The sequence below is a fragment of the Chiloscyllium punctatum genome, chromosome 11 (genome assembly GCF_047496795.1).
Source record: "Chiloscyllium punctatum isolate Juve2018m chromosome 11, sChiPun1.3, whole genome shotgun sequence".
Lineage (NCBI taxonomy): Eukaryota > Metazoa > Chordata > Chondrichthyes > Orectolobiformes > Hemiscylliidae > Chiloscyllium > Chiloscyllium punctatum.
The window spans coordinates 94,223,401-94,236,651 of record NC_092749.1 but is presented as its reverse complement, the minus strand read 5'-3'; the positions used below and the strand labels follow the sequence as shown (position 1 = coordinate 94,236,651).

The window sequence follows — 13,251 nt, the reverse complement described above, 5'->3', positions numbered from 1 at the left end:
ATGAGCAAGTTGTCAGAAATTGGGATAAATTGAGTTACCTTTCAGAGGAAACTCAAAATGACCTGAAAGAGTTATTGCGATTGCATGTGGAAATATGTGGGAATAAGCTGGGAAATATTAATCTAATTATGCATGATGTAGAAAAAGAAATGCTGTTCCAATTAAGCAACATCCTTATAAACTTAATCCCCTAAAATTGGCACCGGTTCAAAAAGAGATTAAACATATGCTCCAAGATGACATAATCAAAGTGAGTTGTAGTGATTGGAGCTCACCCACAGTAACAGTAACAGATGGTTATGTGTAGACTATCGCAAAGTCAATGCAGTTACAAAGTCTGATTCCACATTTGGAAGACTACATTGAAAAGGTGGGGCAAGCAACATATATTTTTAAATTGGACTTACTTAGAGGATATTGGCAGGTATCTTTATCCGAAAGAACAAAGATAACTTCAGCTTTTGGAACACCAAATGGACTGTATCAATTTAAAGTCATGCCATTTGATATGAAAAAATGTGTCAGCGACATTTCAAAGACTAATCAATAAAGTCATTTCTGGATTACCCAATTGTGTGGTATACGTAGATGATGGGGTGATTTTTAGTTACACATTGAAGGAACATTTGCAATATTTATGGGAATTATTCAATCAACTTCAGGAGGCAGCTTGGTGATAAACCAGGCTAAGAATGAATTCACCAAAGCCTGCATCACATTCCAGACATGGACAGATGGTGCCACAGAATGTGAAAATAAACGTTATCGGGGGGGTTCCCCATACCATTGATGAGACAACATTACTACAATTCTTGGGATTGAGTGGATTTTATTGGAAATTCATACCAAATTTTAGCAGCGTGGCTGCTCCACTTACTGAATTACTTAAGAAAAGCAGCAAGTTTCAGTGGATGGCAGATTGTTGGAAGGCATTTGACAGGCTGAAAGCTATGTTAAGCACTGCCCCAGTATTAGCCACACTTAAGTACGCAAAGCCATTCAAGACGGTTTTGATGCAAGTGATGTGGGTGTTGGTGCTGTACTGTAACAAGATGACCAGAAGATAGAAAGACCGATTGGATATTTCTCCAGGAAACTGTACTGAATCAGTAGAAATATTCGACAATTGAGACGACTTTGAGCATGGTTTTGGTGTTACAACATTTCAACATTTATGTTGCCAATATGGTGCCATAAGCCATTAAGGGTTTTGAGAAATTTAAGGACAAAAATGCCAGACTGTTTAGATGGAGCTTGTTATTGCAGCCATTCAATTTGAAAAATATGCACGTGGCAGGACGAGAAAACGTAATTGCCGACACATTGTCGAGACCTGGATGAATAAACTAAGGCGTTTGGTGGCAGGAGTTAACTGGCTGAAATAGAACATAGTAGTGCATGTTTGCATGGTTGCAGTTAATGTAATGTATATGTATTGTAGTGTACTAACAGGGTAAGTCTAAGGGATTTAAAATGAAGCCATCTTTGTACATTTAAGGTTCATTTCTTAAGGGGTGATGATGCTTTAAAAGGTTATTTTGTCCTTTTTTTTCCCTCGAGAGAGGTTGTAAAGGTAGAGATGCTGAAATGCCTGGGCAAGAGCCTAGTTTAACAACGGCAGAGGAGTGGTCAGTTCTTCTCGTGCAGGTTTTTTTCTAGTTTCTGTTAATTGTAACAATGAGGAGCTGCTGCAATGCAGAGAAAAGTTCCAAGCTTCAGCAGATAGTTCCTGACTGGCTTTCTCTCCAAAGTCTCTTTGGAAATTGTTTCCTCCTGACTGTAAGAACCCGAGTTTGAATTTACCTTTTGCCAAGGCGTGTGTTTATGGGATGTTATGGGAATTGGAACAGCTCCTTAGCTAAATTGCTATATCAGGTCGGTTGGGTTTTCAAATAGTTAAGTTATTCTACATTCTGCTCACTTTTGTTCGTGTTTCAACTGTAGTGTTTAAATAAATTCTGTTTGCTTAAAACCGAGTGGTTTGACTCACTCCTGCATCACTCCTGGAATATCCACTTCACATCTGCCTTTAAAATAAGAAGTAGTTGAGGTCTAGGCTACCTTTTAAAAATACTTTGAGGTCTGGCCTGGTCCATAACAGTCTCTCAGAACAACATGAATTGAAGCTGAAACTGGTTCAAGCTGTGTAACTGCATCAAGGAAGAAAGCAAACATATTGCTGATGCAAAAATGGATAGAAAGATTGAGAGAGGGACATAAACAGTTTGCAGAGAGATATTGATAGAATCCCTGTGGTGTGGAAGCAGGCTATTCCATTCATTGAGTCTACACTAACCCTCTGAACAGCACCCGCCCAATCCAAAAAATGGATGTGAGAAACCTGTGATCTCACTGAATGGTCAAGCAGCCTTGAGGACTGAACAAACTACTCCTGTTCTATTTCTTTATCATTTCATGGAAGGCAGTTCAGAGAAGGTCAACTAGGACGATCCCAGTATGGAATGAGTGTTTTATGAGTGAAGGCTAAACAGATTGGGACGCTACTCTCTGGAGTTTAGGAGAATGAGAGGCGATCTCATTGAGACATATAGAATTCTCAAGAGGCTTTACAGTGTAAATGCCAGAGAGGATATTCCCCCTCATGGGAGAGTCTAGGGCCAAAGGACAGTGTCTCTGAATAAAGCAGCACCAATTTAAGGTTGGGAGAGAGGAACTTCTCATCTCAGATGGTTGGGTTTTTTGAAACTCCTTGCCACAGCCAGCTTTAGGGGCAGAGACCTTGGGTATATCTAAGTTTAAGGTGGATAGATACTTTATCAGTGGGGGAATTAATGGTTACAGGGAAATGGTAGGAGTCAGATCAGCAGGCTTGAGGAGGCAAATGGTTTACTCCTGTTCCTATTTCTTATGGTCTAATCAACAGTGGATCAGTGATACACTTTCACCTCAGAGCAAGGAGGATTTCGATTGGTCATCCTCACAGGCTCGAGCCTGTAATTCAGGTTGAAATTCTCACTGCAGTATTGATAAGGTGCTACTTTTCAGGTAAAACATTAAACTGAGACCCCACCTCTGGCAGATGTAATACAATTCAAAGAACTGGGAGGTATTGGTCAATATGTAGCCCCCAAACAATGTCACTGAAATAAATTACCTGATCATTACCACCTTATAATTTGTGGGACCTTTATTCAAATTAGATGTCATGCTTCCGATATTAATACACCTCAAAAAAAGTACTTCACTAAAAGCCTCTTCGGAACATTGAGGCATTATATAACTGCAAGTGTGTTTTTTTAAAAATAACTTTGCACTGTATCAGAATGTACATTTATTCACAGAATGATTTATGATGTAAGTGTACTGCCCCTTACAGCTCATCTCAGTCATAACACTGCTAAATCACAGCACCACCCAGTTCAGAAACAACCTCGCCTTCCTTTCCTAATACTTGTCCAGAAATACTTACTGGACAGTGCAGCAAGTTGCAAAAGATACTGATATAGTAAGTCAGTGAACAAAACAGTAGTAGATGGAGTATAATTAGGAAATTGTTTTGTCGTCCACTTTGGAAATAAGATAGATAGATTACTTCTGAAATGGCAAGAAGCTGTCAATTATGGCAGTACAAAGATTTATGAGCCTAAATACAGAAGCCATTAAAAGCTGACAAACTGGGGAAAAATAATGATGAAGCTAATTGACATTGGCCTTTATCTTAATGGGTGTAACATACAAAAGGATTGGTGCTAAGTTGCATTTATACAAAGCCTGGATATGATCCTATTCAGCTTTCATTTCTGGGCAATGTATTTTAGGATGGATATACCTGCTTTGGAAGGAATGCAGTTCAGACTCATCAAAATGATGCTGTGGCTATAATACTTAAATAAAGCTACATTCATAATGCATTTTCTTGCATTTGAAATATGGAAGGGGTTCACGCAAATTAACTATTACTAGAGTCGACAAACTTGCCACAGAAATGTTCTGGTATGTAAGATACTTATGGGCGTTGTCTTTGCTTCCTTCCAGGAATACAAGTTAGGAACCAAAATTAAAAACCTGCTCAACTTGAAAGGTTCCATAGCACTGCACAAATTTCACAAACACAGCTAAACTAGAAAATAACATCTGAATGTCCTGTACCCATCTTGTGTAGTGTTTTTAATTCATCGTAACTTTTCTGTATTGCAAGCCAACAATGAAGTATTTCCTACCTTGAAAATCAAATTCTTAAGCCAAGGCCTTGGAGCAAGGAAATCCATCATAGAAAAGCCAGGATTTGGGCGTAGTACTGCCATGCCAACCCAATAGCCTCCTGAACTACTTGGTCGGATATTGTCAGGAAACCCAGGAAGATTGTCAAAGAATATATCATGTCCTCCTTTTCTTAATCCAGAGATGTGGTATCTGGCAAGGACACAAAGTTTGAGTGACAAATCATTACCTCTTCATTCAGTTTATATTTCTTTTCACTTTGCACTTGTCCATGCTTAACTGGTGCTACTGTCAACCGAACAAAATACCTAAAGAATTGTAGATGCTGAAAATCAGAAACAAAAACAGAAATTGCTAGAAAAACTCAACAGGTCTTGCAGCATCTGTGGAAACAAAGCAGTGTTAAAGTTTCAGGTTCAGTGACCTTTCTTCGGAATGTTCTCAGAAGAATGAACTGGTGTTAAACACCAAACAAAAACTCAAATTCTCAAGTCAATGTTAAGACATCATTAGAGAAGAGTTAAAATTATTCTCCACATGGCTTTGTTCTGCACTTGACCTGGAAATACTTTGAAGCAGATGCAAAGTTGTTTTTTAAAAAGTAAGTTAATGGTGCATGGAGATTGGCCTGTCTCTGTGCTATAAGTTCATTTATGTACTGAAATGTGCATGTGTTTCAAAGTACTGACACATTTCAGGTATCAAAGTATAATAGAATCAATGTAACACACTGAATGGTTCCTATAAATTATAAGAATAAAATGGAAACACATCAACCCAATTAATGTCTGATTATTCTTGTGGTTAAGCTGATTGTCAGTCTTGTCAGAGCACAGCGAACTGCAGCACTTTGTGCTTACTCCAGTTTAGGGTGTCATTTTATATTTGGGACATGCCAACTATGAGAAACTAAAAGCTCATTTCCTTATTGCAGCTGAAGTAACTGGCAGGAAATTACTGAAATTACTGATTTTGTATGCTTAATAGCAATATTTGTTTTTAAACAAAAACTCACTTTATGAGTTGTCCCTAGACAGGAAAAGAATAGGACATCACACAGCAATTTATTCTTGTTACAAGGACAACAGACAACATAAAATGTGCCATACTGCACTCTACTGGAAAGACTCAATACTTCTCATGTGCCACTACAATTTAAAACAACTTCCACTTAATGAACATACAAGTTGTCACTGTATCTTTGTCACAGAGTTATAGCGCAGATTAGTTATGATTGATTAGATGTGGAAAATGTTATCAATTCTGGCAACGTGATTTGTCATAAAGTTATTAAACCCATCTACTTTAGCACTTTACAGGGAAACCTCTTACATTGTTTTCTTCTCTTTCCTTCCCTGCTCTCAATATCCTGTTAATCCAAATATTTTATTTTGACTGGAAGATTAGGTTTGTATTGTTTAATCTACAATGAGGTAGGATGTTGGCATAGATAACAAATACTCAATCCTAAATATGGTTTGGATAGCCTGAAAGCTGAGAGAGAGGACCTTTCTAAAGTACTTTGCTGCACACTGGCCTGAGAACTTTGTCCAGACCTTTGCTTTATCTCAGAGATTACATGGCATACCAGGCTTGGGAAAGGTGGAAGCATGACATCCATCAGCCTTAAGTCAACCTGCAGAAGTGGGGGGGGGGCTTGATGAGTTGGCTGCTCTTTACTTCCTTGTCAGTTTCAAATGTAACAAAGCAACACTGTTGGTGCCCTTAACCTGTAGGACTGCAGCAATTTAATGTCTACCAACTGCTCCATGGCAATTACAAGTGGGCTAGAAGTACTGACTTAGCCAGTGACAGCCAGCTTATATGAAGGAATAAAGCAAAACTAAGAACTAAATTTAAAGACAAGACCTCAAAAATTATGATCACTGGATTATTAGTGAAATCATGTCCAAATTGGTCTGTTGATAAACAGATAAGGGACATGAACACATGGTCAAAAGTGTGAAATAGAAGAAAGGTGCTCCATTTAGTCAGATACTGTTACCAGCACTGGGACAGGACTGAACTGTACAGTTAGAATGAGTTCAACTCGAACTACACTGTCCTGATGACAAGGATAAATAAAGGTTGTGGTGGATGCTCTAGACTTGTAAATGGGTGAAGTGTTCATGGAGTAAAGTTAGCATAAATGATAATTCAAGACGTAACCAAAAAGGAAAAGTTTGGAGTAACAGCCAGAAATTGTGCTTAGGTGCTACAAATAAAATGAAATCAAAAGATATTAAATAATTAATCAAGAAATGAGAAATAAGAAAAATGTCAGTAAAACATTAGAGCAAAAGAACAGGTTAGTGTTTGTCTTAAAAGTGCTCTTTGCGTAAGGAACAAATTGAATTTCAGGTGCAAATTCTAATACGGCAGCCATTACAGGTTCATGGCTGAAAGACTGCGAGGGTGGTAAATTTTTAAAAGAGGTTGAGTAACGTTTACCATTAAAGGAAGATAACGAAGGACATGAGAGGCAAGCAGGAAGGGAAGATTTGATGTGTAGAATCAATGAATACAAAAGTGTATAAATACTCACTTGGTAGTAAAGCTTTTCACTGTTGCTGAAAAGAAATACATTTGTGAAAGCTTTTTACAATGCACTCATCATGACAATTCACAAGAAACACGAAGAATGGATAATGATGACAGTTAATTGCCAAACTGCTTCGCAACCATTAACTGATACATTCTCCATGGCAACCTCTCTTTGAATCAGCGTCCACTTGTCAACCAATCAGAACTCTTCCCTTGTACAGTATAAACATCACTTTATTTCCTGCCAGTTGCCATGATGAGTGCAAGACTATACAGCTTCAATAAAAAGCTTCAACTATCTTCTGTAACAGAAAAGATTGAACACAGAAATATTTAAGACTGTATCAGCAGTTGTGTTTGGGCTCTTGTGCCAACTGTTACATAGTAACTTGCTTACATTAAACAAGTTTGCTCTTGTGGCAGTGGTACTGTCCCTAACTCTAAAACCAGGAGACCTGGACTCAAATCTCACCTGTCCCAGAGATGTGCAATAATGTTTCTGAACAGTTAGTTTAGAAAATATCTGCAGCAATGGTAGCACAATTTTAATAGGGATTTCAACTTTCTTATTAGTTAGTGACAAGCAGATTAGCATATTCAAAGTTTGGTAGAAGATTTGTAGCTCGGGTGCTCATTGTTGTGGTTCTGTTCGCCGAGCTGGGAATTTGTCTTGCAAACGTTTCGTCCCCTGTCTAGGTGACATCCTCAGTGCTTGGGAGCCTCCTGTGAAGTGCTTCTGTGCTGTTTTCTCCGGTAGTTATAGTGGCCTGTCTGCCGCTTCCGGTTGTCAGTTCGAGCTGTCCACTGCAGTGGCCAGTATATTGGGTCCAGGTCGATGTGTTTGTTGATAGAGTCTGTGGATGAGTGCCATGCCTCTAGGAATTCCCTGGCTGTTCTCTGTTTATAGGGCATTATAGGGCAAGCCAAACAGAGAACAGCCAGGGAATTCCTAGAGGCATGGCACTCATCCACAGACTCTATCAACAAACACATCGACCTGGACCCAATATACCGGCCACTGCAGTGGACAGCTCGAACTGACAACCAGAAGCGGCAGAGACAGGCCACTATAACTACCGGAGAAAACAGCACAGAAGCGCTTCACAGGAGGCTCCCAAGCACTGAGGATGTCACCTAGACAGGGGACGAAACGTTTGCAAGACAAATTCCCAGCTCGGCGAACAGAACCACAACAGATTAGCGTCTGTCAGAAAACTAGTGAATTTCTTGAGCGCATTCACAATAGTAACCTGTACAATATGGCCTAGAATGAACAAAAGGATATGCCATAAAGACTTAGTAAAAAGCCTCACAGTGCACAAACATTCATTGAATAGTGATTACAACATCAAGCTCAAGTTTTAAAGGGTAAAATACTCAACAGCCAGTAAAATGCTACACTTAAGGAAAACTGAATTCAATGCAATGATAGAAAAACTGGATGCAGTGAACTGTAAATGTGATAACCGATAAAACGGTAGAAATCAGGGGAGGGTGTTAAAGAAAGAACTTAATTTGATCCAAATGAAATTATTCTCTTAAGGAGTTTACTTGACAAAATTGTCAACCATGAATCACTAAAGAGGCAACAGTCAACCTAAACCCAACAAAACAAAATCACAGATCCTGATTAATACGATAGATGCAAAGAATGACAAAGGGGGACAAAGCTGTAAAAATAACGAAAAGAAATGTGCAAAGTGCATCAGAACAAATAGCATTTTTTCATACTAATTATTCATTTCGATTCAAATCCAAAAGTAATTGAAAATCTTCAGGTTGGAAAGAATTAAAGTGAAATGTTACAAAAAGTCAAATTCTGAAGTACTTAAAATGCATGCAATGGAATTGTGAGAAGCTCATAAATGAAGGAAGATAGTTGGAATCATGTCAACTATTCCTATTGTGCAATAGTAATCCAAGTAAGGTCACAGCTCAGTACAAATTCTGGAAAGATCAGGATTTCAACAAATTAAAAATAAAACAGAACTATACATTAAATACTTAAAATAGCACCAACTTGGTATAGGGAGGTAACAGATATTATCCAAAACTAGTCATGATAATCTAGTTATGCTGCAACTGCATTCCAAAAAAGAGGAGCCAGAATTGAATTACATAGCACAAATACATTTCTATACTACCAGAAATATTAATGAAAAGAAAAAGTGGGTAAAATAGGATGAAAGGACCCAACGGTCTAGTGGACATTATCATCATACTGTTAATTCAAGTATGTTCTGTAGTCGCGGGTTCAAATCCCATCATGGTAGATGGTGATATTTGAATTCAATAATAAAACAAAACTGGAATTAAAAGTCTAATGATGAACACAAAACCACTCCTGACTGTCAGTAAAACTGGCTTCCTAAATGTAGGAAATCTGATGTCCTTACCTGGTCTGACCTATGCATGACTCCAGGCCCCTAGCAATGTGGTTCGCAGCCCTCTGGGGAATTCAGCAGAAATGCTGGACTAGCCAGTGACACCCACATCCCATGAGTGAATAAAAGAAAAAGCAACAAAAACCCCTTGAAAACTCAATATTGATGCTGTTAATAAAGAACAATAGACATGCTCAGGATTTATTTGTATGACTATGTACAGCAGAGAAGGAGATTAGCTTGGTAGGCATACCAAGGAAACTAATATTGAAATCAGGGACAGGGACTTAAAGAAACATGCTAAATAACAGTAACAAACACATATCAGCAAAGAAGACAGAAATAACCCAGGTCCAAAAGATTTTCCACAATAAGGATTAAAGAAAGTTATTATTGATGAGAATATTATTGATGCTTTGGCTGTAATCTTCCAAAATTCTCACAAGTTGAAAAGCATTCCTTCGGAATAGAAAATTATGCACATTATTCAGCTGTATAATAAACATTGGAAAACCAGAGGATGAGACACCAACTAGGCTAAATTCTATTGTCAGAAAACTAGTGGAGTGAATAATTAAGAAAAAGTGACTGAAGATTGCAAAACCATTCAGCTGACCAGCAGGAGTCAACACAAGTTTGTAAACATTCCACAAAGATTTATATCGGGGCCTCAATTGTTCATCCTATTTTTCAACTTGAGGATGGGCTAAAATGCTACATATTCAAAATTAGCCAATGACACAAAGACAGGTGACACTGCTAACAGTGGAGGTGGAAGAATAAAATTACTGTAACACGAGTTTCATTGCAGATCGAAGTTTTCAAAATATTAAAGGCAACAGATAAGAGAGACAGAGAGGAAATATTTCCACTATTAGACAGTCTAGGGCCAGGGAAATAATGCAGGCAGCATTTTCAGCAGTAAAGTTCAGAAACATTTCTACATACAAAAAGGGTAAAATCTACAGCTCTTCAACAAACCTCAATTGATGCGACATCAATTGTTAATTTTAAATTGAGTTAGTTTCTTTTTGTTAGTCAAAGGTATTAATAAATATGGGTTAGGATTATAGATCAGCAATGATCCCACTCAATAGTGGAAAAGATTCAAGGAGCTTAAATAACTGATCCTAAGTTCGACAGATTACCATCTATTCAGTAGCCATTATACTAGTTCCATAAATTTTATAGAACATTTTCTTTACTTGCTATAAGCCAATCTTGGGAAAGATAAAATAGATTAGGTATTGTAATTTGTTCTTTCCTAGACAAAGCATGTTTTACTTAGAGTAATACTTTTTGTATGATCCATAGAAATATGCAGAGAACATTTTAATGGAATATGACAGATTTGCTTTTAATAACACTAAGTAGTAAAATGTACCCTCAATCTAATAATGGTCTTGTTCACACAGATATTATTTATGCACAGCATTTTATTCTCACCTTCTAATTCGAGCCATGGTCGTCTCAGTAACTAGTACATAGTCTTCAGCTGGAGAGAGTTGGACTCCGTTTGCAAACCTTAGGTCATCCATTAATACCTCCACTTGTTTTGTTACTGTGTCATATTCCATTAATCTGCAATAATAATAAATATCAATTACACACAGGATTAACAACTAGGCAAGAATATTTCAAGAAATTAAAAATGGTGAGTATTGACTTTTTTTCACACATCAAAACCAAAAGATAAGCAAGGAGTGCAGAAAGATTTGCAAATGATATCAACTAAAACATAATAAATCACTATTATTATCCATTAAATTCAATTTCATAGTTGGCAGTCACAGCATCTCAAGTGCTCAGTTTATTTCAGGCAGAAACAGTAATCCCTACTCACTGGTTCATAATTTGGTGAGGTGTACTGAATCGAAGAGGAAATTTTAGCAAAATATTTGGTGAATGTTAAACAGACTTTTCAGTTCATAAACCCTTTGTCAAATCTTGAGGTTACTGTTGTACTAAACATTGAGCTCATATATAAAATTACGGATCAAAATAGGTCTGGAAGTAATTGAGAAAATTATCACAACACAGAAGGAGTACTTTCATTACATGTTATATTGTAGTAGCGGAGGCTGGTTAGTTCAGTTGGCTGGATGGTTTACGATGTACAGTAATGCCAACAGCACAGATTCAATGCCCATGCTGGCTGGGCTGACTGTGAAGGTTACAATTTTCAACCTTGCCCTTCGTCTGAGGTGTGGTGACCCTCAAGTTAAACCACCACAACTTGTGGTTCTCCGAGACTATGGCTACTTTTCCTTAAGTAGTAGTGCTACCTTTGCTTTTGCTTGAAGGTGCTCATTTGTACCTGATGTAATGTTGGCAAATACATCCCAGTTCAGGACAATTATCATTCAATGTATCCTAGAATCTACATTTCTGTAGTTAGAAATATTACATCTCCCCCCCGCCCCCTTTTATTGGTATGGGATTTGAATCCTTGACAATTTTCAACACAGAAAAAATACTTTGAGGTTAGCCAGATTAAATTCTGGATAGATTAATAAGATATTGATGTAATGGAAAAACAAGTCCAGGAAGCTTGTCAGGTTAAAGGCATGAGAAAACACTTAGGCCATAACCACAATAAAAAAGGTAAAGGATGGTTGGAAAGGCAATAGGTTTTGAAATGAGAATAGTCCAAAAATAAGAGTTGGCAGACTTTGTTCAACGGAGTGTTCCAGAGACAGGCAATGGGTCTTCTGTTTATGATCTAAACAAATTACATGGTCTTAGAGACAATTTAAACTGGCCAATTTCACAGATAATAACCAAATTGGAGACAGATAAACCAAACAAGTCGTTCTAGAAGGACATTGACAGTACTAGCCCATGGAAAGAACTCAATTGAATTTCAATGCCAATAAGTGAAAAGATTTACAAACTGGAAGATGCAAGGGAACATCTTTAACATTGAAGTAGAAATTAAGAAAAACTCAGTATCATCAAATTAGCTGATTAGTGCAGCATTCTGTGTGACACAGAATCACGCTGACCAAGACAGCTTCACATTTCAATCATTGCTCTGGGCACTTCAACCATATCTCATTATTCCTAACACTTCAAGATTGAGTAGAGTATTCATGAAGTGGAAGGCAGAAAGCTAGAGTTTGTTTGCTTAAGTGACAGGAGGGCAGACTGTGTGGTCCCTTTAAGAGGTAAAGTACTTTTCAAAGCTTGGGGATTTAAAAAAAAATATCTGCAAGCAGCTATAGATACATAGATAGTTCTAAATTGGAAACATGTAAAAATTGGCTGTGTCATTGGAAAATCTTAGGCTTGTTTTGTTGTTTTGGTAACTAGCTTGAATCAGCCAATTATTTTGGACCAAGCCCTTAGATACTGAAAACCTATCACATTTAAACCTGATGATTTTGACTACCAGGTACCAATCTGATTGTAAAAAATATACAAGAATATAAAACATGTGGACATTTTGAAAATTGACCGAGAGCCAACTGCCATCTGAACTGAGAGTACATCTTTGAGAAGGATGGTACTCTGCCATCTGAAGAAAAACATCTCACTCTCTCAGACATCTCCTCGCTCTCTAAAAACACTATCTATTCATAAAGATACACAGCACCCTTAGATAATTTTCCAAACACCAGAATTTACTTGAGAGAGGTAGAACAGAAGAAATTACTGAGAAAACATCCCTGACAGCAGAATCAACAGAAGACGGGAGAAACAGCGGAACATTCCTTAAGACACATTGTGTGAACTTCAGACTAAATTTTAATGTTTTGTTTTGTTATATAAATGGAGCTTGTATTTATTTGAACATCATCCTATTAGAATTTTGATTTATTCGGAAATAGGTAGTTTGAGAGGAACTGTTCATTTTATTAGTTGTTCTGTTAATTCATTCACTGTTGGAATTAGATAAATAAATTGTTCCTTATTGAGTACAGAGTGAATGAAAGAATTTCACTTCATTTAACCACTCCTTTATATCAGTCTGGGGTGGGGGTGGTGGTGAGAGGAACGTTACACCACTTGTCACACTTCTTTATCAGGTTATGAGTTAAGACGAGCTTCTTTGGGTGTTTCAGTTTTAATTATCAGAAAGGTGTTGACCTCTACTCCAAACACTAAAAAGAGACCATGGAGAGACAATCCAGGCTGCCCA

The 13,251-nt window shown here is 37.5% G+C and overlaps 1 protein-coding gene across 1 annotated transcript in view; it reads right to left on the bottom strand.

Annotated features, from left to right (window-relative positions):
- Positions 1-13,251, bottom strand: part of apmap (adipocyte plasma membrane associated protein) — a 47,455-nt gene that overhangs the window by 7,177 nt on the left and 27,027 nt on the right. Inside the window, exons 7-8 of the mRNA XM_072581308.1 lie at positions 10,557-10,691; positions 4,182-4,374 (exon numbers count right to left, since the gene is read on the bottom strand). Of these exons, the coding sequence (XP_072437409.1) occupies positions 4,182-4,374; positions 10,557-10,691 (328 nt within the window). The remainder of the gene's footprint in view (positions 1-4,181; positions 4,375-10,556; positions 10,692-13,251) is intronic.